Genomic DNA, 24,629 nt, shown 5'->3' on the forward strand with positions numbered 1-24,629 from the left:
ATATCCCAAACAGGAAAAAGCTAAAATATCCATCAACAGTTGATTATATAAATAAATTGTGTTATATTCATAAGTGGAATACTACTGGCAATAAAAATGAATGAACTGTTGATAAATGTAAGAACATGGAATGGTAAAGCAGACATTATATTGAGTATATAAAAGAATCCAGAGTAATCAAGGGAGTGTATACCGTATGATTCAATTTGTATGAAATTTTAAGACAGGCAAAGCAAATCTAAAGTGATAGAAATGAGATCAGTGATTGCACTAAGTGTCAAGGGCAATTGGCTGTGAAGGGGAGTAGACAACTTTTTGGAGTAATGAAAATATTCTATATCTTGTTTGGGCTTGGGGTTGTATAGATGTAGTCTTTTGTCAAAAGTCATTCATCTGTGTGCTTGAAATCTGCATTTTACTGAAGGCAAATTATGCTTTAAGTTAATTTTTAAAGAACAGTTAACTATCTTTACAACTCTTTTATAAATCTAAACTTATTACAAAGTAAAACAAGTGTTTAAAAAGGTATTAAAACTTTTTTTCAAAGAATAGAGAAAATGGGTATACTTCTAAACTTCCAAAATCTGATTCTGAAATATGAAATTATTACAAGCAAAAAGATTATAGACCATTATCTCTTGTAGACACAGACACATAAATCTAACCCAAATCTTAGCAAATGGAATCCACTGATGCATGAAAAGTGATAATACCTCATGACTAAGTGGGCTTGATTTCAGGAAAGCCGGTTGGTTAAATTTGAAAATTCAGTGTATCTTACCACATTAACCAAATAAAGGAAAAAAACATAAAATGATCTCAGCAAATCCAGAAAAAAATATTTGCTAAAATTTAACACCCATTCGTGATAAAAAAAAATTATCAGCAAACTAGGAATGGAAGAGAGTTTCTTTATTGCAATAAAGAAAAAAATCTACAAAAGTTCAATAGCCGACCTCAAACTTAAATGTGAACTGTTGAATGCTTTTTCTCTTGAGTTTAGGAACAAGACAAGTATGCCCATCATCACCACTTCGACTTAATACTATACTGGCCAGTGCAATGAAGCCAGAGAAAGAAATAAGTTATAGTATGGAAAGACGGAAGTAAATTATCTTCATTCACAGAAAACAGGATTATTTACATAGGAAAATCCAAATGAATATACAAAACCTAAAGATTAATAAATAAATTCAACAACAGCCCTGGATACAAGATGAACATTAACAAATCAACTAAGTTTTTATATACTAGCCACCAATACATAGAAGGTGAAAATTTAAAAATACCATTAGAACAACAAAATTTAACAAAGATGACTAAGACAACTGTAATGAAGACTGCAAAATAAATCTAAGGGAAATTTTTAAGGACCTGAAAAAAATAGAGATACATAGTGTTTGTGACTGGTAATGAGTCAACATTATTATAATGCCAGTTCTTCCCAAATTAATGAACAGATTCAATTCAATCTCAAAATCTCATCATTTTTTTTCCTGGAAATTAATAAGGTGGTTCTAAAATGTATTTGGAAATACAAAAAATTCAGAATAGCAAGGCAGCCTTGAAGAACAAAAAGATTGACACTCCTAGATATCAAGATGTCCTAGACTGGTAGAATAAATTTTGCTCTGACTGGATCTTTTTTAGGTTCCTATTCCTAAACTAGTCACCGTTGTCAGACAGCTCTAAATTCATCAGGCCCTGACTTGGAGCCAGGTATGAGGTCAATTCCATCAGACTGAATGACATGTACAAAATGGGGGAAGAACAAACTAATTATTTGGAGGGCAACCACAATGTCCACTGTGACAACTTGCACATACATTATAATTTTATTGGATCAGAACCCTGATAAGCAAGAGGTTGACAGCACAGAGAGCAAAGGAGTCTCTAGCTAGAACTGCTTGCCCAGGCACAGAAATGTAATATTACGACATACGCGGGGTCATCAGGAAGTTCCATGTGATAGAGCCTCTGGATGTGCGGATGGATGGTGGAAGTAAAGGTTGGAAACGGCTTGATGATAAAGAACCTGGAGTTATATTTGAGTGTTTAGATTTCATCCTATAGAATTAGATAACCAAACTGTGGTTTTCAAACAGAGGCAGGATGACCTGGAGTAGGGAGATACCGAAATAGAAAAACAATTCAGAAGCTGTTTAGAGTTTGTGGGAGAGAAATGACGAGGTACTTATCTGAGTCAGTTCAGGAGAGCAGCTGAAACTGAGGGCTGAGGGGTGCTAAACCCCCTACATGGCTCTTTCTATGGATGACTTCATTGAATGCTCACAAGAAACACTGGAGAAATTCTATCTCTTAATTTTATAGTTGAGGAAATAGGAGTGAGGGGCTAGGGAGTTGGCCCCAAGTCACACAGCTAATAAGTCACAGTGCCAGAGTATTTACAGTCAGGCCAGGTGATTCCACAGCCTTTACTCCTGATACTACAGGACTCAATATCCAGAGACATGTAAGGATTTAATCATTAGACTTTGTTATGGCTGAGATGTTGCTTCCCTGAAATATCACTACCACAGTTCTCTTCTCCTCTTAATTATCCTTTTGTTTTTTCCACTGGCTCCTCTTAACTATGAATTGGTTTCTGCTCTTTCTTTTTTAAACACTTAATTACTCTTTTGGAGTTTGTTTTCCCTAATGGCATCATCTATCAACCTTTATGTTGATTTGACCCAAATCTCTTATTTCCAGTCTCAATTTCTCAATCACACTCCTAAAGGTCATCACCTAAAACCTGTGTTTAAAATTAAACTCATATTTTACTTCAGTTTCTGTAGACACTTTCTATTAATAGCAAAACTAACCAGTCTTCTGGGCTTTAGCGGAATATGTGACCCTCAAATTCCTTCACCTTTCACACCCTATCAGGCAACCAGTGCAGTCAATTCTTTACCGTTGATTCATCTTCTCCCCTTTGTAATCTTTGCTCCCACCTTGTATTAGCTCTCCATATCTCTTGCCTGAATTATCACATTTGTTTCTTAACTTGTCCTCCAGCATTTAAGCTCCTATATAATCCACCCTGCATACTAATGCCACTGACTAGTGGCATTAAAAAAAACCTCTTGCACACTGATTTCATAATTTGCTTGCCTTATTCAAGAACTTCTGATTGCTTTCCACCACCTAATATGTCAAGATTACTGAATCAACTCTAATCCTTTCTCTGCCTAAATAAAAGACCCTGCATTGCCCAGTCTCACTTCTTTCATCAAATTCCAAGGCTTCTGGAATTGGAACTCTCCACTCTAGTCAATTATCTTGTTACTATCATCTTTTTCCCCAACAACTTCTGTATGTACGTATGTACACATGATGCTTCTCCCTGTATGAGCTATTTACTGCTAATAATGTTCCCCTGGCCTAAAATGCCTCCTTTCTTGGTTTCAGGTCCATATTCCAAGCAACACTTTCCCTAATGTCTCCAAAACAAAGCTATATCTCCCTCTTCCCACATTTTCTGCTTACTGTGACCATTGTCATGGTCATCATAGTCTCCAAATGTCTGTGTTAAGTGATGTAACACTTGATGATGTTAATATGAAAAGCGATTCTATTTACTAGTCTAGGTATACATCTTATTTTCCCATCAAAATAATGGGCTCTGGTATTCAGTTTAAAAGTAATGTCTTCCACTTTTTCAAATTCAGTATGCCAATGATAATTCTCAATAACTGCTTGAAACTATAAACACATGTATTTCTTATACTGCGTATTGCCTATAAACTTAGCAGTTTATCTGAATAGTAGTAAAATAGTTACTGTTCTCTTATTTTAAGGGGCTGTTTCCTTTACAGAATTGAAAATGCAAATATTCCCAAATGTTTAAGGCATTCTGCTTTGTATATTCAAACTGTACTAAAGTTATACCTTTTAGGGTAATATTTTTAATTATTCTGTGGAAAGAAAAGAAAGCCCCTGAAGGCTAACAGTTTGAGATTGAACAGGACACTGTTGGGAAGGGAGAGAGTCAGGGGTCATCGTCAAACAGACAAAAAACAATGGAGTCGATTGTGCCTGAAGATCGTGTATTTTTTTTTCACGAGACAGTGTGTTGACAGTTTCCTTCCTCTTGGGTCATTGTTGTCTGCTAAATGATCTGTGACAGCAAATTGATCACAAGCTTTTTCATGCAGGAAATATAATGCAGCCTTTCATTTTGTTACCTCCATTGCCAAACACCGAAACATTTCTTTGGGAAATTAATGTTAGTTTAGTATGTCATTTAGTAGTGGAAAGCATTGCATGTAGCTCTGGAAGCAATAAGAGTAGTGATTAATTTATCTTCACCAAGTTTCAGGTTTCTACTTACGTGTGATTGCAAAAGCAATAACACATTTTAAAATGTTAGTCTTCAAATGAGGTGTCTGTAATTATCATTTGAATAGATGAATGCATTAGCACATTTAGATATTGACCCATTCATTTCAAAATTTAGTCAAATATTGTCTTTAAGCCACCTATAAAAATTAATGCCAGTAGACATATTCTAACTGAAAAGTTGCTTCTTCCTCTAAAGAGCTAGGAACTTAAAATGGAACACAGACATAAGGTCTTTTACATTTATGTTTAAACATCTAAACCAGTCAGTCGGTGATTTCCCATGTCTGAAAAATAGCCCAAAGTAATGTTTTGTTTGTAGAATGTTGAAAATCTTTGCATTGGAAAAGTATGTAGAAAAATAAATTGGAAAGGCAGTTATTTAAGAGAGTATTTCACAATTCCTGTCTAATACTTTATAACAATCTTTGCTTTCCCATTAGGACATAGTAGTATTAGCATGGGGAAGAAAAAATTCAGGTAGGAATCATAGAAAAGAGTTGTTTCCTCTTTTAAAAATGGCCAGATTCAGTGTCAAAATTAAACTAATCTCAATTTAGTGTTTCATTTCTCCTCATAGTAAAAAGAAATAAAGGTGATTTTACTAAAATTTGGCATAGAGCCCTGACCAGTGAGGCTCAGTTGGTGGGATGTCATCCCACAAAGTGAAAGGTCATGGGTTTGATTCCTGGTCAGGGCACATACCTAGGTTGTGAGTTCAGTCCCGATGTGGATGCATGAGAGAGGCAACTGATTGATGTTTCTCTGTCTCTTTTCTTAAATATATTTTATTGATTATGCCATTATAGTTGTTCTATTTCCCCCCTTCATTCCCCTCCACCCTGCACACCCCTCCCCCACAACTCCCCCCCTTTAGTTTATGACCATGTGTCTCAAGTTCTTTAGATTCTATATTTCCCCTATTATTCTTGCCTTCCCCCTATCTATTTTCTACCTACCGTCTATGCTACTTATTTTCTGTACCTTCTCCCCCCTTCACCTCCTCCCACTTCTCTGTTGCTAACCCTCCATGTGATCTTCATTTCTATGGTTCTGCTCCTGATCTAGCTGTCCTCTTAGTTTGCTTTTGTTTCAGGTGTGGTTGTTACTGTGAGTTTGCTGTCCTTTCACTGTTCATCTTTTTTATCTTCTTTTTCTTAGATAAGTCTCTTTAACATTTCATATAATAAGGGCTTGGTGATGATGAACTCCTTGAACTTGATCTTATCTGAGAAGCACTTTATCTGTCCTTCCATTCTAAATGAAAGCTTTGCTAGATAGAGCAATCTTGGATGTAGGCCTTTGGATTTCATGACTTGGAATACTTCTTTCCAGCCCCTTCTTGCCTGGAAGGTCTCTTTTGAGAAATCAGCTGACAGTCTGATGGGAACTCCTTTGTAGGTGACTGTCCCCTCATCTCTTGCTGCTTCTAGGATTCTCTCCTTCATTTTAATCTTGGCTAATGTAATGATGATGTGCCTTGGTGTGTTTCTTCTTGGGTCCAACTTCTTTAGGACTCTCTGAGCTTCCTGGATTTCCTGGAAGTCTATTTCCTTTGCCAGAATGGGGAAGTTCTCCCTCATTATTTGTTCAAATAAGCTTTCCACTTGTTGCTGTTCCTCTTCCCCTTCTGGTACCCCTATAATTCAGATGTTGGAACATTTAAAGATGTCCTGGAGGTTCCTAAGCCTCTCCTCATTTTTTTGAATTCCTGTTTCTTCATTCTTTTCTGTTTGGTCATTTTTTCCCCTTCTGGTCCACTTCCTTGATTTGAGTCCCAGTTTCCTTTCCATCACTATTGGTTTCCTGTGCATTTTCCTTCATTTCAATTAGTTTAGCCTTCATTTGTTCCTCTAATTTGTGACTAAAATCAACCAGTTCTGTGAGCATCCTGATCACCAGTGTTTTGAACTATACATCTGATAGGTTGGCAATTTCTTGGTCACTTAGAGTTATTGGCTCAGGGGGTTTGAGTTGTTCTTGAGCCATGTTTTGGTCTGTTTGAGCCTGTTACGTATGAGGAGCAGAGCCCTAGGTGTTCACCAGAGTGGGGCCACCCAGGTCGCTGGTTTGCGATACTGTATGTGGGGGCGGGGTCAGAGAGGGAGCAATAGAGGTCCCCTCTGCTGCTTCCTGCAGCTGGGGCCTGTGCAGTCTGTCTCACTGCTTGCTCCTTCACTGGTTTATCTGCGTGTGAATGTGTGACTGCAGTTAGCCTGCTGCCTTGCACCCTCACTGGGTCTGCCTGTTGCTACCCCACACCTGGGATCCACCCACAACTGCCTGTGCACCTGGGTCGGGGGATCTTTTTTGCCCAACCCACTCCGCTGCTGGCTCCACCCCTCTTAGTGGTCTGGCTGAATGGTTTGTTGTTGTCAGACTTCCATATAGTTCAAATTTCTGTGGTTTGACTGCGTTTTTTTGTTGCTAAAACTTTGTTATTTTTAAACTTTGTTATGCGAGAAGGCACAATGTTTCCACCTACACCTCCGTCTTGGTGGAAGTCTGATGTTTCTCTCTTACATCAATGTTTCTCCCCATCTTTCTCTCTCCCTTCTCCTCTCTCTAAACACAAATAAATAATTTTTAAAAATTTGGCATAGAAATGTAAGAAAGTTATTTATTATAGAAAGAAAATATACAGGTATGTACAGGTAGTTAGCCACAAAAGGCAAATAACCTGACTCTATATTTTTCTTTTGATAATATACATATGGGTGCATGTTTACATATATTATTGAAAAATGACTTGGACAGGTTTTCTTTTTTGTGATTTCTGTATATTAGTGGAGGAATTGGTGTGTTAGATTTGTTAACTACAAATCAGTTTAATGTCTTGTGACAAAACATTGTCTGAAACAGTTCACTTTGATAAAATACTTTTGATGAACAAACTTGCAAACTACTTACTGTCTGATTTTAATTTATATTTTCAGATCTATTAAAATTTTATTTGATGATTATTATAAGACATGGCCTGAAATAGCTACATCAAAAGCTGTGGAATATGACAGAACTCCATATGAGGTGATCTAGTCTTATCCTGTGTCCTTTTGGTATATAGTAATCTCTTAATTATCTTCAGTTTGTCTTGCCTTTTAAGACTCATTCACATGTATTTGAAATCTGAAGGTGATAAACTGTTTGCTTTATCTACTAATCATTAACTTAATTTAGTTCCTCTTTGGTATAGTGCCTTGGACTGAAGTCTGATTAAAATCTAGGAAAAAATACAGGCAATTGTAGGAATAAATGATGAAGTTCTCAATTTTATGAGGTTTACTTCACTCCCTTCTCCCCAGAAAGAAGCTATCATAGCAGGAGGAACCTTTTTGATTATGAACACTATTGTCCTCAAAGTCAGAGAAAATATTAAGTAGAAAGACAGAAAGAAAAAAAAAAACCCTAGGGCTTCCAGTTATATCAACCTAAGACAAAATCCGTTACCATCATGCATTAGGAATTAGACAGAAATGGGAGAGCTGGACAACTTCCTAGTTTCATTTAATTAAATATTTAGAGTACTATTTCATTATTTGGATCATAGTAGTTTATCCATTCTACACACATTTACTGGGAAATGATTTTGCTTCATCTGTTCTGCTGAATGGTGCATTCTGAAGTTATTAGTGATTCCCAATTCCCAGATTCAGTGGTTATTTTTTGCTCTTTATCTTGCACTCTCACCAGCTATGCTGTCCTTGTGTTAGATGACGCCATGTACATCCACAGTTTTCCTCCTACCTTACTTAGTGCTCCTCTGCCTCTTCCCTTAGAGAAAACTTTGTTTTGGTCCACTCTACCAAAAGACCTCATCTACAACCTTGGTTTTCATTAGCCTACCTTCCAGTAAGTCCTAAAGCCTCCTCACTAGCCAGGCCCTCTCATGAATTCTGCATGCATACTTAAATCTGTGCATTTATTTTTGTACCTCTCACCTGTATGTGTTCAGGCATCTCATACTTAAGAGGTCCCAAAGTGAATTCATTATCTTGCCCTAAAACTTATCCTTTATTACCTCTCTTGGTTAGTGCAGATCACTATTATTGCATTTACTTGCCTGAACCAGAATCACAGAAGTTTCCTAGACCTCTTTGTCTCCTTCATTAAGCTTTGTTGATTTTATCTCCTGCATCATGAATGTTTTCCCTCCATCTCACCCTACCCCACACCACTGCCTTAATTTGTGGTCTCATCAAATTTCTTCTCATCATAGTGATGGTATTATAACTGGTCTCAATAAAACAAAACATCACATTGTATGTGATGTTAAAAAAAGCTTCCTTTTTAAGGCACAAATTATAGCAAGAAGTACTACTAAGCTTAATTTAAAAACTTAAGTTAGATTAATAACTTCTAAGAAAGTACACATTCTTTTGGGATATTGGTTATTTATTTTGTGACTAAATATTACCTTCCTTACTCACTCATGGATTAGTGGTTAAGAAAATAACTTAAGGTGTTTTAAGAAACACAGTCATTAGTAGCTCTATTAGCATAAAGAATTTTATTTTATTTTATTTTTAAATGTATTTTATTGATTATGCTATCACAGATTTGTCCCATTTTTTCTCTCCTTTATTATCCTCCTCTCTGTACGTCACCTCCCACCATCATTGCCTCACCTTAGCTCATGTCCATGGTCATACATATAAGTTCTTTGGTTTCACCTTTTCCCATACTGTTCTTAACCACCTCCCTGTCTATTTTGCAACTACCGCTTATGCTTCTTATTCCCTGTATCTTTTCCCCCATTCTCCCCCTTCCTCCACCCCACTGATAACTCTCCATGTGATCTCTATTTCTTTGAATCTGTTCCTGTTCTATTTGTTTGCTTAGTTCATTTTTGTTTTTATTTTTTTAGATTCAGTCATTGATAGTTGTGAGTTTGTTGTCATTTTACTGCTCAAATTTTTGATCTTCTATTTCTTAGATAAGTCCCTTTAACATTTCATGTAATAAGAGCTGGGTGATGATGAACTCCTTTATCTTGACCTTATTTGGGAAGTACTTTATCTGCCCTTCCATTCTAAATGAAAGTTTTGCTAGATAGAGAAATCTTGGATGTAGGTCCTTGCCTTTCATGACTTCACATAACTTCTTTCCATCCCCTTCTTGCCTGCAAGCTTTCTTTTGAGAAATTAGCTGAGCGTCTTATGAGAACTCCTTATAGGTAACTGTCTCCTTTATTCTTGCTGCTTTGAAGATTCTCTCTTTATCTTTAATCTTGGGTAACTTAATGATGATGTGTCTTGGTGTGTGCTTCCTTGAGTCCAACTTCTTTGCGACTCTCTGATCTTCCTGGAAGTCTATTTCTTTTGGCAGATTGGGAAAGTTCTCCTTCATTATTTGTTCAAATAAATTTTCAATTTCTTGCTCTTCTTCTTCTCCTCTGGCACCCCTGCGGTTTGGATGTTGGAGTGTCTAAAGTTGTCCCAGAGGTTCCTAAGCCTCTCCTCATTTTTTTTGAATTCTTACTTCTTCATTCTGTTCCAGTTGAATGCTTATTTCTTCCTTTTGCTCCAAACCATTGATTTGAGTCCCAGTTTCCTTCCCTTCACTGTTAATTCTTTGTACATTCTCTTTTATTTCATTTTTTATAGCCTTCACTTTTTCCTCTATTTTGCAACCACACTTAATCATTTCTGTGAGCATCCTAATTACCAGTGTTTTGAACTCTGCATCTGATAGGTTAGCTATCTCTTCATCGTTTAGTTGTATTTTTTGGAGCTTTGATCTGTTCTTTCATTTGGACCATATTTCTTTGTCTCAGCACACCTGTAACATAGTAAGGGGCAGAGCCTTAGGTTTTAGACAGGGTAGGCAACCCATTTTGCTGCATTGTGATGCTGTATGTGTGTGAGGAGGTCTGAGAGGGAATGGTGCCATTTGCTTAGCTGGCTTTCAGTCACTTCCCTCACTACCCACAAGCAAATTGGGTCCTTTTGGTGCTGATTCCTGAGTGGATGCTTTCGTGTACATTCCAGGACTCTCCGATGAACTCTTCTGTAAGGCTGGGAGTTTCTCCTGCTGCCTCAACCCCCACAGATCTTTTCAGTCAGAGGTTTTCAGACTTTATTTATCCAAGTTGGAACCCTGTCTTGCTCCCCAGTTGATCCTCCTGGTTTATCCTCATGCAACTATGTGACTGCCTGCTCTGTAAGCTGCCACCTTGTCACACAGTCTCTCTATCCTGGTTATCCATCTCCACTGCTCCTATGTGTCTGGATGAATGTTTCTTCTTTAACTCCTTTGTTGTCAGACTTCCATACAGTTTGATTTTCTGGGAGTTCTGGTTATTTTTTTTTATTTTAAACATGTTGTTGTCCTTCTTTTGGTTGTGCAAGAAAGCAAAGTATACCTACCTATGCCTCTATCTTGGCCAGACAGAACTTTATTATTTTTGATAGCAAAGTACATGGATATTTACTTCACTTCAGACATTAGTGGTTGGGTGCTGCTCAGTCAATTCAGCACACATATCTTCAGTGCCTACCATGTGTGAAGCACTGAGGAGCTCAGATGTGTTCCTGGAGAGAATAACCCTTAACAAACAGGTATCAAGAGGCAATTGACATAGTCTTGGGAATGACTCAGCGTCCAACTCCTTCAACCAAAAACCAAACTAATAGGTATAGGATGGTGCTTTATGGAATAACAAGAATATATAAAGAGACATTTGGAGACTCCAAACTGCTAAGAAAAAAATAATTGAAGCATATGCCAAAACTTAGCAAAATTTGGAAATGATTTTTTTGCAATGAAGAGCAATTTCAGTATGGAAGGATAATGAATCACCACTGACCGCAGTTTCTTCTTCAAAAGAGTTTGACATCAGAATGTTTAATTTGGTTCTTGTTTCTGTGTCTGTCACTAACCTAGTATGTAATTTATCTCTCTTTGTGAAGGCAATAGCTGGCAATGTTTACCTCTGGCCCAGAAGAATTTCTGAGACTTTGATTCTAGCCCTTGGCGCAATATTTCACAATCACCTTGCCTTTTCTTCCCCCAGGGATTTGTTATAAGAATGTTTCAAGACCTTTCCTCCAGTAATAACCAGCACAATTTAAAAAATAAATGTAAACCTTACATCTGTTGCTGGCCGTTTTGTCTTCGGATAATTCAGCTGGATGAGATCCAGTACTATTTTTTTAATGACCTAATTTCCTAGCAATAATAAAGATGAAGCTTTTAGATTATATTGTAGAATGCTTCTTCAACTACTCAGAAATGAAAGGGAAACTTCTAATAACTTCATTTTCTGCAGTTACATCCTTATCACTGGAAACATTATTAAGCTCTTGTGCATATTTTTAAAAGATTTTTATTTTATGAACAGTGATGAGTAGTTATATTTTATTGTGGGTCATAACTCTTCTGTATCTTCGTGCCACATATCTACCCATAGTCATGTGTGCCACAATAATAGTGAGTTCAATCTTGTGTAACACTGTCCACAGAGTGCGCTCTGTGTTATGTTTTCTAATCACCCTAATGTTATTTCCTAATTTATTTATCAACACCTAATACATGTCATGTCCAGAGATGTATCAACCTGATGAGCTAGGTGTTACTGTTATTACTTGGTTTTACAAATGAGAAAACCAAGACCAAGGGAAGCCAAGTAATTTTACCTAAGGTCACACATGTAAGAGGGAATATTATATATTGGTAAAGAGTGTAAATTTTGGAGCCAGATTGCTAAAGTTTAATCCTGACTCCGCCATTTACTAGCTGTGTGACCTTGGCTAAATTTCTTAACCCCTCTGTGTTCCAGTTCCTTTGTCCATAAAAAAGAATAAGAGCAGCATATACCTCATAGCATCTACAATGGCACCTAGAACATACTGAGTGTTCAATAAGTGTGGTTATTATTAATTAGTGCAGATAGACTGTGGCCCGAGGACTTGAATCAGATTCTCTGACTCCATGTTTGTTGTTTCCTATCATTCTATACTGTTTTTATAATATGATATAAAATATTTATTTATTTATAGCCCACAACTTAAATTCAAACTCTGAAGAGTATGCAGTTCATTTTTAATAACCGTAATTATTGGTTCATAATTATAGGCAGTCATGTGGGAAAACGTATCGATGATCCACTGTTCTCTCGCCATCACCATAGAAAGGCAAATTAAAAGTTTGGCAGAGAACAAACCACTACATCTGGTTGTGGGCAACAGCACCCTAACGACAGAGTATAATCCCCATAAGGAAATGTTTATGTTAGAGGAAAAGAATTCCTTCAGACCAGTGTACCCTCTAGTATCGAGCGGAGTCTTCCTGATGTTTGCTGTCATCAAGACAGACCAAACAGCCTAAAGCATCCTGGGGATGCTTGCTTTCACTCTAGGAGACTTTTACTCTTTGAGTCTTTGAGCCAGAAATAAGGACAGGTGTCTCCAAACTACATTTAGATGCAAGAGGCAGTGTCATCTAATTTCCATGCATGGTTCTAAGTCTTGACTGCTCATTAGAACTACCAGAGGAGCTTGTGAAAATTCTTATTTAAAGGGCACACTCCCAGACCAATTACATGAAGATCTCTGGGAGCAAAACTAGGCAGCAGTAGCTTTAAAGGCTCCCCAGGTGATTACAATGTGCAACCAAGTTTGGAAAGGCTCTAGCAGGAAGACTATGATGTCAGAAGTTAGAGACTCCTCAGCCCTGTACTAGTTTGCCATGAACAGTAAAGTAAATTTACGTTAGTCATTTAATACTTTGTACCTCATTTTTCATTTCTGTTCATTGACAAGAATGCCCCACTCTTATTTTAAGTTGCTCTGCAATTAGTATGAAATAGTATGTGTGAAAATAAAACCTACTAAGGAAAGTTGGCATTATTATATTCCTTTGGACATGGCAGTCCCAGCAATGGAAAAAACATTTTTAAGATCAATCTGTATAGGTGTTGGACAGGAGGAGGTGTGTCATCACAAAACCAGAGTAAAAGCAACGCCTGGTAATCCCCAGAAGGGAAGGCGGAGAACTATATTATGGAGGCGATAGAGGATGATTTTCTACCGCAGAATGCAAACCTGCCACTAAGGCAAGATACAGTAGTGATGAGTTGGGGGAGGTCAGCCTCAAGAACTTCTAGTAGCCCTGGCCAGGTGGCTTAGCTGGTTGGAATGTTGTCCCAGAAACCAAAAGGTTGCAGGTTTGATTCCCGGTCAGGGGCCATACTTAGATACCTAGATTGTGGGTTCAATCCATGGCTGGGCCATCTACAAGAGAAAACCAATTGATGTTTCTTTCTCACATTGATGTTTCTCTCTCTCCTTCTAAAGTCAATGAACATATCCGTGGGTGAGGATTAAAAAAGAAAAGAACTTATGACAGAATTTTACTGATCCTTTCTTTTTGCTCATCCTCTTGTGCTCCCATGCTCGCTCTCTCTTTTCTGTCCTCATTCCTCTGTTATTTCTCTCCAATCAACATTATTTATTGAGCATCTTCTATTTCTAGACAATGGGTCGTGTGTTGGAGACAATAAGATGAATATTATGATAAGCTTTTTGAGAAGTTCACAGTAAGGTGGTCAGAGACAGATAAGTGAAAAAATACATAGGGATAAAATAGGAAGTTTTAAAAAGTTTGTACAAATACTGTTTTTAAAATTTCTCAGTAGTAGAGAAAGCAATGAAGAAAGTAATATAATGATATCAGATTAATAGGGATAGTCAGGAAATATGAGCACGCCATTTGGGTTTTCATAATATATAAGAAAGAGACTGCCATACATTTTAAGTAGAAAATGTAGGAAAGGCAGTTTCAAAAAATTAAGGGGAGATATAAATTATCCTTGTTTAAAAACCTCAAATTTTAACTTTTGTCTAAGTAATATAGTCACAATGAGAAGACATTACTCAACCTTTCTGTTTGTTAATCACTGTATTCATGCTTTATAAGTGCTCAGTATTTAGTAAGAACTGCATTAATATTAGTTATTATAATCATCTAAAGGAAATAATGAGACCTCAGTAAGAACTCTTGAGGGATCAAATATCCCTCTATGGAAAAAAGAGGTATATATCCAAATACCAATAAAAACAGTATTAACAAAACCTTTAAGAATATGTATGTGTATGTGCTTGTGTATGTTTGAAGCCAGAAAAGAAATTAAAGAATAGGAGTGCCAGCCAAGAGGGAGGTATAGGAAGATAACTCTTTGCCTCCTCACACAACCAAAAGAAGGAAACAATCAATTTAAAAACAAAAAACCAGAACTACCAAAAAATTGAACAGTAAGGAGGTCTAAGGAGTTATAGAAGAAACATTCATCCAGACTGGTAGGAGGGGCAGAGATGGACTAGCCAGGGCAGAGAGGATGTGCAGCAAGGCAGTGGCTGGCAGATAGGTTGTGGCTGATGGACCAGGCAGTCCCACATTAGCATTCGGATAAACCAGGAGAAACAACTAGGGAGCAAGACAGACCGCAACCTAGGGTTCCAGCACAAAGAAAATAAAGCCTCAGAACCACTACCTGTAAAAACATGTGAGGGTTATGGCAGCAGGAAAAACTGCCAATCTCTTGAAAGCTGGGTGAGGGCCAAGCAAGCGGCACTGTTCCCTCTCTGACCCCTCCCTCACATGCAGTGCCATAATGCAGTGAAGTGGGTTGCCCTGCCCTGGTGAACACCTAGGGCTCCACCCCTTACTGTATAACGGGTGTGCTGCAACAACAACAAAAAAATGGCCCAAATGAAAGAACAAATCAAAGCTCTAGAAAGAACTAAGTGATGAGGAGATAGTCAACCTATCAGATACAGAATTCAAAACACTGATTATCAGGATGCTCACAGACATGGTTGAGTATGGTTGCAAAACAGAGGAAGAAATGAAGGTCATGCAAAGTGACATACAAGAAAATGTACAGGGAATCAACAGTGAAGGGAAGGAAACTAGGACTCAAGTCACTGGTTTGGAGCAGAAGGAAAAAATAAACATTCAACCAGATCAGAATAAAGAAACAAGAATTCAAAAAATGAGGAGAGGCTTAGGAACCTCTGGGACAACTTTAGACATTCCAACATCCCAATCATAGGGGTGCCAGAAGGAGAAGAGGAAGAAATTAAAAACTTATTTGAAAACATAATGAAGGAGAACTTCCCCAATCTGCCAAAGGAAATAGACATGCAAGTCCAGGAAGGTCGGAATCCCAAAGAAGTTGGACCCAAGGAGGAACACACCAAGGTACATCATAATTACATTAGCCAAGATTAAAACGAAGGAGAGAATCTCAAAAGCAGCAAGAGGAAAGTAGAGAGCTACGTACAAAAGAGTTCCAATAGGACTCTCAGCTTATTTCTCAAAAGAAACCTTGCAGGCAAGAAAGGGCTGGAAAGAAGTATTCAAAGACATGAAAGGCAAGGACCTACATCCAAGATTTCTCTATCCAGCAAAGCTATCATTTAGAATGGAAGGGCAGATAAAGTGCTTCCCAGATAAGGTCAAGTTAAAGTAGTTCATTATCACTAAACCCTTACTATATAAAATGTTAAAGGGACTTCTCTAAGAAAAAGAAAAATGAAAAAGAAAAATCTGTGAATAGTAATATGACAACAAGCCACAATTATTAACCACTGAACCTAAAAAAAAAAAAAAACATAAACGAAAACAAACTAAGGAAACAACTGGGACAGGAACAGAATCACAGAAATGGAGGCTTATCAATGGTGGGAGGCGGGGGGAAATGGGGGGAAAAGTACAGAGAATAAGAGGCATAAGTGGTAGTTACAAAATAGACAGAGGTAGGTTAAGAACAGTATGGGAAATGGAGAAGCCAAAGAACTTACTTGTATGACCCGTGGACATGAACTACTGGTCAGGGGGAGAATGTTAGAGGGAATGGGGGTACCAAGTTGGTGGGATAAAGGGGAGGAAAAAATAGGACAACTGTAATAGCATAATCAATAAAATGTAGTTAAAAAGAAATTAAAGAATAACAACAATGCTAATGAAAATCATGTAGTGTTGATAGAAAAGAACTATTCACTTTAAATATTTTTTTTCTATCAATGGGAAATTGCATCAAGCAAGAAGAGATTAATTGATATTTTTAAGAAGGAAGTTCCAGATACCAGCAAGAGGGTTGGAGACATCTAGTTGGTTAAATTTTCAAGACCATAATCCTAGGACAATTAAACAGGGAGTTGACAGATGGATAGTAAATAAGGGATATATGTGTATTTGATCTGTCTTAATCATATTTTGTGTAATAACTATCAGTGCCTTAAGTATAATAGATGTCAATAAACTTTATGTGAATAAAGGCGTAAGTTTTATAATTAACGACAAACATATGAGCCAGTGGTGTAATATGATTTCCAGAAAATACTAATGCAGATCACAGCTGAATTGATAACCTGTGGCACACAGACCAAAGGAAGTAGTAACTCATTTCATCTTTGCTGTTCAAATGAAAACAAGATCCTCAGCCAGTTCTGTATGTAAGCTTTAACAGGAACATTTTTAAAAAATATTTTATTTAGCCCTGGCTGGTGTAGCTCAGTGGATGGAGCACAGGCCTGGGAATCAAGCAACCACGGTTCGATTCCCAGTCAGGGCACATGCCTGGGTTGCAGACCATTTCCCAGCAGGGGATGCACAAGAGGCAACCATACATTGATACTTCTCTCCTTCTCTCCTTCCCTCCCCCTCTAAAGATAAATAAATAAAATCTTAAAAAATATATATATTTTTTATTTATTTTTAGAGCGGGGAAGGGAGGAAGAGACAGAGGGAGAGAAATAATCAATCTGTGGTTTCCTCTCATGGGCCCCCTACTGGGCAACCTGCCCTGCAACCAAAGCCAGGTTCACAGGCCAGCACTCAATCTACTGAGCCACACCAGCCAGAGCTAATAGGAATATTAACAGATTTCACTGCCAGGATGGTGAGAGTGGTTGGGTCTCTAGAGAATCATGTCTTAAGAAACAGTTGTAGACACTGAGGCTGCCCTTAGAGCTATCTTCAAATTTAGAAGGACTCTCTCCCATGGGGGAGGAATGAACTTAGTATTGCTCTAGAGGTGAGAACTAGGCCCAGTGGAAACTCAGAACTCAGGTGAAGGAATGACACGGTGACCCCACCTTCTGTCAGTGGGACAGGCAGTCTCCCAGCAACAAGAAGAGAGCGTTATTGTTGGCAAAGGCAAGATTTGCAGGCTGGGTGATCGATCACCTGTTGCAGATTCTTTGGGAAAGATGAAGATCTGTAATGTCACATCTAAGATTTTATTTTGCTACTTGAAGTACTGAATTAGAATTTCATTAAACTATGGCGTCTGTAGTTTCTATATGAATCATTTTAACACCTCCTTCATTGCTATAAATGATACATAAACAAATGTCAGTATAATGAAAAGTTTTGAAGTTACAATCTACTTATTTCAAATAATATCCAATAATACCAAGTTCAAATAAAGGAAATTTGGAAAGTGTCTAAACATTATAATAGGACTTGCAGTACATAGTGTACATCCTTGCCACCTATCAACTTAATAAGTGGATTGCTTTAAACTTGGAACTATTATTAAAGAATGTATGCATAGATCTCTATATTCTCATTTCAGTGCTTGAAGATCCAAATTTCATTAGAAAGTATTATAAATGAAAGAAAGTGGAGTTAAAATATCATAAAGAATGGAATATAAAGTAAGTAATTTTAAGTGTCTGGAATATATTATCCCATTAACTTGAACTATCTACTGTTCCACTTTCTACTATCTAACTGAACCATCAGAAGAAACCCTTTGGAAGGAACTTGTGCTTTTTTTCTAAACATAACAAAAATAAGAAGTATTATTTTTTTCCTTTCATATGAATCCAGGTGGGAAACATCTTTGCTACCTATTAGTTGCCAAAAATGGATATAGGACTTGAGCCATGGTGCAGGAATCTCACAGAACCCTCCCCATCAATTCTCATCTCCATTCCCTTTATCTTTATCAACATGACTTAGAAAAGGGAAAAAAACACAAACAACTCAACCTGCTCATATCTCATCAGATAGTTTTTCCTCCTTCACATAGTTCCAAATATCTTTTTCTCTTCTACAGATTTCTCTCATTCAGGAACTCAATATATTACCTCTAGTGAGGAAATATGTAGTAAAATACAAAACTCAATTATCATAGCATCTTCAGAAATCATAGACTTCATTCTTAGACCACCTTAAAGAGGAGATCTCAGGCTCATCTTGGGCACTGGCCTTCTAAAGCCAGTTTATCTGCTCCATGATGTCCACAGAGCTTTCATCTCAGCTCTGTGGTGCTGGTGAGGTTAACGGCGTCATTTATTCCAGTGGGTGTATTTCAAAGTCCTCAATGAGGTGTTACCAGAAGGCTAGAGGGCTTAAAGACCCCATTTTTTGCATTTACCTTATTTGCCTCTTTTTAAAAATCTCTTTCACTTGTTAGCTCTTTTCCAGATGGAAATACAGGATTAGTAAACATAATGTACTGTGTTTTGGATTTGTGTAGGAATTCATGTTTTTAAAATATTCTTTCCTACACTTTAACATCAGAGTTCATATTAGGTTTTTCGGTTGGATACTCTTTTTCCAGTTGACTCCTGCAACGACTTTCCTTTGAGCCAAAGTGGAGAAAATCTTTTGCATTAGATACTTTTCTGCTTTCAGAACAAATTATAGGCAGTAGAAAAGTTTTTATTAAGCAGAATTGGAAATACATGCATGATTTTTTTTCCTTGAAAGCACGTCTCAAGTTTCATTTAGAGTTAGAGAAACCTACTTAGTACATGAGGTTAATTTTGCTTTGACATGACTTCCGATTTTATTTCCTTGAAGAGAACTGCTTTGTTTTATGTGTTTGATCATTCATTCATTATGTAATGCCAGCATCCCACAGAACCTCCAAATTTAGAAAAAGTAGGACCCCGTCATTTTCAGCTTGTCCATCCACTTCTGCATATGCTGAAGTAATTGTGAGCTATTTGAGTGCCAGAACATTTTTCCAAATACATTATCTTGAAGTTACAGGTCACGTTGTCACGTGCATGGCGACCCTGTCAGAATAAAACTCTCACACCTTATGCCATCTGGTGGTTGATGAGAAAACATGTAGCTCAGATAATATTTGCTGCTTTTAAATTTTGGAGTTCATTAGTAAGAAAACACTAAATAAAGTTTTTCAAAGATATTACATTTATCTATAATTTTTACCTGTATAATTTTATATGGAATGAACTTTTGAGTATGCAAAAATCTTAAGTATGGCGGAATCAACTTCTGATCATTAAAAGTCTCATATTCATCAAAATACACAAGGTATAATAAAGGTGTCAGTGCATAGAGACAAGTACAAAGAGTTTGGGAATCTCTGGAAGTGAGTAATTGCTCTTCATGTGTACGCAATATCATACCATTGTGTATCTTTCTGTTCTTACATTTGGAAATGCTTTTTTTAAAAATTTTTTTTTATTGATTATGCCATTACATTTGCTCTATTCCCCCCCTCCATTCCCCTCCACCCTGCATACCCCTCCCCCCATTTCCCCCTTTAGTTCATGAACACATGTCTCAAATTCTTTAGATTCTGTATTTCCCCTACTATTCTTACCCTCCCCCTATCTATTTTCTATCTACTGTCTATGCTACTTATTTTCTGTACCTTCTCCCCCCTTCTCCTCCTCCCACTCCCCTGTTGCTAACCCTCCATGAGATCTTCATTTCTATGGTTCTGCTCCTGATCTAGCTGTCCTCTTAGTTTGCTTTTGTTTTAGGTGTGGTTCTTAATAACTGTGAGTTTGCTGTCCTTTCACTGTTCATCTTTTTTATCTTCTTTTTCTTAGATAAGTCCCTTTAACATTTCATATAATAAGGGCTTGGTGATGATGAACTCCTTGAATTTGGTCTTATCTGAGAAGCACTTTATCTGTCCTTCCATTCTAAATGAAAGCTTTGCTGGGTAGAGCAATCTCGGTTGTAGATCTTTGGATTTCATGACTTGGAATACCTCTTTCCAGACCCTTCTTGCCTGTAAGGTCTCTTTTGAGAAATCAGCTGACAGTCTGATGGGAACTCCTTTGTAGGTGACTGTCCCCTTATCTCTTGCTGCTTCTAGGATTCTCTCCTTCATTTTAATCTTGGCTAATGTAATGATGATGTGCCTTGGTGTGTTCCTTCTTGGGTCCAACTTCTTTGGGACTCTCTGAGCTTCCTGGATTTCCCGGAAGTCTATTTCCTTTGCCAGATTGAGGAAATTTTCCTTTATTATTTGTGCAAATAAGTTTTCCACTGGTGGCTGTGCCTTTCCCCCTTCTGGTACCCCTATAATTCGGATGTTGAAAAGTTTAAAGATGTCCTGGAAGTTCCTAAGCGTCTCCTCATTTTTCTGAATTCTTATTTCTTCATTCTTTTCTGTTTGATCATTTTTTTTCTTCCTTCTGGTCCATTCCCTTGGTTTGAGTCCCAATTTTCTTTCCATTACTATTGGTTTCCTTTGTATTACCATTCATTTCAATTAGTTTAGCTTCCATATGTTTCTCTAATTTGTGACTAAAATCAACCAGTTCTGTAAGGATCCTGATAACCAGTGTTTTGAACTGTGCCTCTGAAAGACTGGCTATTTCTTCATCGCTTAGATCTATCGGTTCTGGGGCTCTGAGTTGTCCTAGAGCCATTTTTGGTCTATTGGTGCTGTTAAGTAAGCCGAGCCAAGCCTTAGTTGTTTACCGGGATGGGGCAACCCAGGTCGCTGGTTTGTGACACTGTGTGTGGGGGCGTGGTCAGAGAAGGAGCAATGGCGGTCCTCTTCACTAGCCCAGCCCGTCCAGTCACAGCACTCACCCGGGCTTGTTTATCCGATCGGAATTGTGCGAGCCTGCTGCCCCTCGCAGGCTTCCCTTCTCACTGGTTTCTCTGCACGCAGCTGTGCGACCGACGGACCAACCAACCAAACGACCGCAGACAGCCCGCCGCGCCTCTTCCCTGTGCGCTCCCGTAGCTAGCTCAAGATCAGCGCCTTCGGCGCTCCACGCACCACCCGGGAATTTTTTCTTGCTAACCTGCGCCGCTGCTGGTTTCGCTTCTCTTACCGGTTTAGCTGAGCATTTAGATGTCTTTGGACTCCGTATTGTCGATTTTCCATGTGGCTTGGTTGTGATTGTTGTTAAAAATAGTTGTTCTTAGATTTGGTTGTGCACAGAGGCAAGGTGGTTCCTCCACCTACGTCTCCATCTTGGCGGAAGTCTGGAAATGCTCTTATGACACTGAAATGTTCTATTAAGAAACAAAACAAATGCCAATTGAGAATCTTTCATCCGCATAGTGTTCGGAAAAAAGAGAAAGACCTGTCTTTCCTTCTTCATATACCTCCTCCAACTGTCCTCCCATTGCTTCGTCAACCAAGACCCAATTCTTAAGCCACACTGAATTATCTTTTCCATTATTTGGGGACATAAAATTTTTTCACCACTCTGCTCTTCTTCCTGGGATATCTTGCTCAGCAGGGTCTCTGCTGGGGTTCTAGAGTCAGGATTTGGTCTGGGTAAAAGGCAGAATTGCTTAGAAAATGCTGGGAGTCACATTGGAGCCAGACTGCTTGGATTGGGTCTTGGCTCTCCCAGTCACCCACCCTGTGACCTTGGGCAATTTATCTGAATTCCTTATGCCTCAGTTAATTTCTCTCTTACATGATGGTAATTACTGTACCTACCTCCCATGAAGGGAGTTAGGATTAAACAAACTAATCTATCTGCAATGCTCCCAGTTGTGTCTGGAACATAGTAAGTAGTCACCAGGTTCTCTGTCCTTCATGCTCTTCCTGCTGGGGCTTCCAGTTCCCCACGGAAGCATCTTTCCTTAGAGGCAGCACGAGGAAAGAGCATGGGCCTTTGCGAGCCACTGGCCTTGGAGAACTTCTTACCCTCAGTGAGCTGGTTACACGTGGATAACATTACCCATCCTGCCAAGTTGTTTGCATTTGATCTCTTGAACGAGATCACATATAAAATTATATAGCGTTGACATATGGACATTCAATAAATATTAGATCCCGAGGGGGGGAAGGGGAGATAAAACCCCATGCCCACCAACTTTTCAAATAAAAAATAGCCTGTGAGAAACACGTAAAAATTGTAAAATTTTTTCAAGTCAGGGAAGAATACCTATCATGACCACATTTATTTAGTCCATTTGTGTGCCATTCTCCCCTCTCCTTCCTCCACCTCACCCTTGCCATCTCTTCTGCCTCGGAAAGTACCCCACAAGGATGGTGAGAGGATTCAGCCCAGCCCCTGTGTGAAAGCATCCCTGATGTCCTCTGCCTCCACAACACTCTGTCCCTAGCTTTCTCAGCTGCTGTGGTGTGGGACTTCGTCTCCTCCTGAGCAGTGACCAGAGCAGGGTCATTCTTGTGCCTAAATATTCTCCAAACTCAGCATGGGGACCTGACCAACTAGCAGGCACTCAATTAGTGTTTGCAGAATGATGCACCCTTACCCTGTTCCCACACTTAATGGGATTAAATGTGAAGGCAGTCCATTTTCAGAGAAATAAAATGCAGGTACTAACTTCTATTAAGGCCCATTCTCATACAGAGATTATGGGTCTATTTTGAGAATTCTAAGGAGGTAGTCATAGAACAGTGATTGAACACTGGAAATATAAATGACTGTCATGAATATTTGATGAAAATTCTAAAGTTCCACACATGATTGTAGTTAGTATTACTAGGAACCAATTGTCATTATAAACAGCTCATAAATATTCATGATTTGATCATGTGGTTTGGTGTACATTTCCATAGCTTTTTTCCTTTCCTGTGGCTCTGCCTGTCTTTGGCTGTTCATGCAAATGCTACATTCCAATCAAGACATGGGCAGAATATGAATCTAGAATCTAATCAGCTGTTCATATTTATTTTCCTGGAAAAATAGTAGAAGATACAAAATCAAAAAGCAGTATGAGCTGGGATTTTTTTCAAAATTTTTCTTACTTATGCACATATAAAACTATTTTATGTCATACTTTGTAGCGAATGATTGTTGATGTGGTAATAGGAAGATCTATACCCATAGTCTAAGCTTTGTCAGCCAGAAAGTTATCTAAATAAATGTCATCAGTTCTGGAGAAGTTTTACATTCTATTTAGCTTGAGAAAGTAGTGTTGCTCTTGTCTATGCATTGCAGGTGCAGCAGGAACAGGAACTAACCGGGAAGTACCTACTGTGTGCCGGGCACTCTCCCTTCACTTCCTAATGCAATACTGGCCAGGCTGTGGAGCAGCTATACCTCCAAGCGTGCACACGCGTCTAACTACTGATCCTATCCACCTTCAAAGCCACAACTCAACCTACGCTCCAGGTCAAAGCTCTTCCCTCATTACACAACTTCAAGGTAAGGTTCATAGCCTCCCTACTCAGCTAAACTGTGACCCCTACTTCTTCTCTACAGAAGTTCAGGAAAAGTAGAGACAGCTACTGTATATAGTTTACTAATGAGGGAAATAGGAGGCACAAAGAGGTTAACCAACTTGTCTGGAGTTATCGATTAGCACATACTGTATTTGAAAACTAAAACTAAATTATTTCTTATTTGCCTACTAATATGTACTAATTTAAAAGCTTAAAATTTTCAGGTGTTAAAATAATATTACCTACTCAATTATTATAAGCACAAATCAAGTCCACCTTCTATTTTTTGTTTGTTCTGTTTGTTTTGGTTTTAGTCAGTTTCAACTTTTAGTATTAAACAATGTTACTTCTGTTCTCTCTATATGAAAAATCAACATGTGTTATAACAAATGCCAGCATAAAATTTTCTTATGTTTATAAAACACACTCCAGACTTAGTTTTATTAATTTTTAAATCAAGGATTTAATATATGCTGTTTCTAAGTTTCTACAGTATCTAATTCTGTATGTGCTTTAACTCACGAAAATATGTGGTCTTCCTTTAACATAACTCTGATTTTTTTCTAGTTACATAGAAAACATTTATGCTGAGTACGTTAATTTAATGTACATTTATGCTATTATTTCAGTTACTGAAGCTAAACATTGTTTTTATAGGTTTTCATAATTATGCATTTAATACACATATTTTTATTCCCCAAAGCTTAAACCTTGAATGCCATCTTGTGGTTAAAAAGAGAATTGGCAATAGAATGAGCATTGGAAATGATCCCTTTAAAATATGCATAGAGACAAAGGGGAAAAAATCTATTTAATAAAAAATAACTTCTTCCCAGAAAATGCTTGGTCTCCATTTGGATGTGGAGAAAAGGATTTCAGTACTTCAGGAAGCATTTAAATAGCCCAA

General features: G+C 37.9%; 1 protein-coding gene across 1 annotated transcript in view; it reads left to right on the top strand.

The window, feature by feature from the left end:
- The window catches only part of UBE2U (ubiquitin conjugating enzyme E2 U), a 64,160-nt gene that overhangs the window by 26,181 nt on the left and 13,350 nt on the right, over positions 1-24,629 (top strand). Inside the window, 3 exon segments of the mRNA XM_053655616.1 lie at positions 4,567-4,573; positions 7,278-7,358; positions 17,916-18,002. Coding sequence (XP_053511591.1) covers positions 4,567-4,573; positions 7,278-7,358; positions 17,916-18,002 — 175 coding nt within the window.

The sequence above is a fragment of the Artibeus jamaicensis genome, unplaced genomic scaffold (genome assembly GCF_021234435.1).
Source record: "Artibeus jamaicensis isolate MK-2021 breed Jamaican fruit bat unplaced genomic scaffold, CSHL_Jam_final scaffold_1019, whole genome shotgun sequence".
In the NCBI taxonomy this organism is placed as follows: domain Eukaryota; kingdom Metazoa; phylum Chordata; class Mammalia; order Chiroptera; family Phyllostomidae; genus Artibeus; species Artibeus jamaicensis.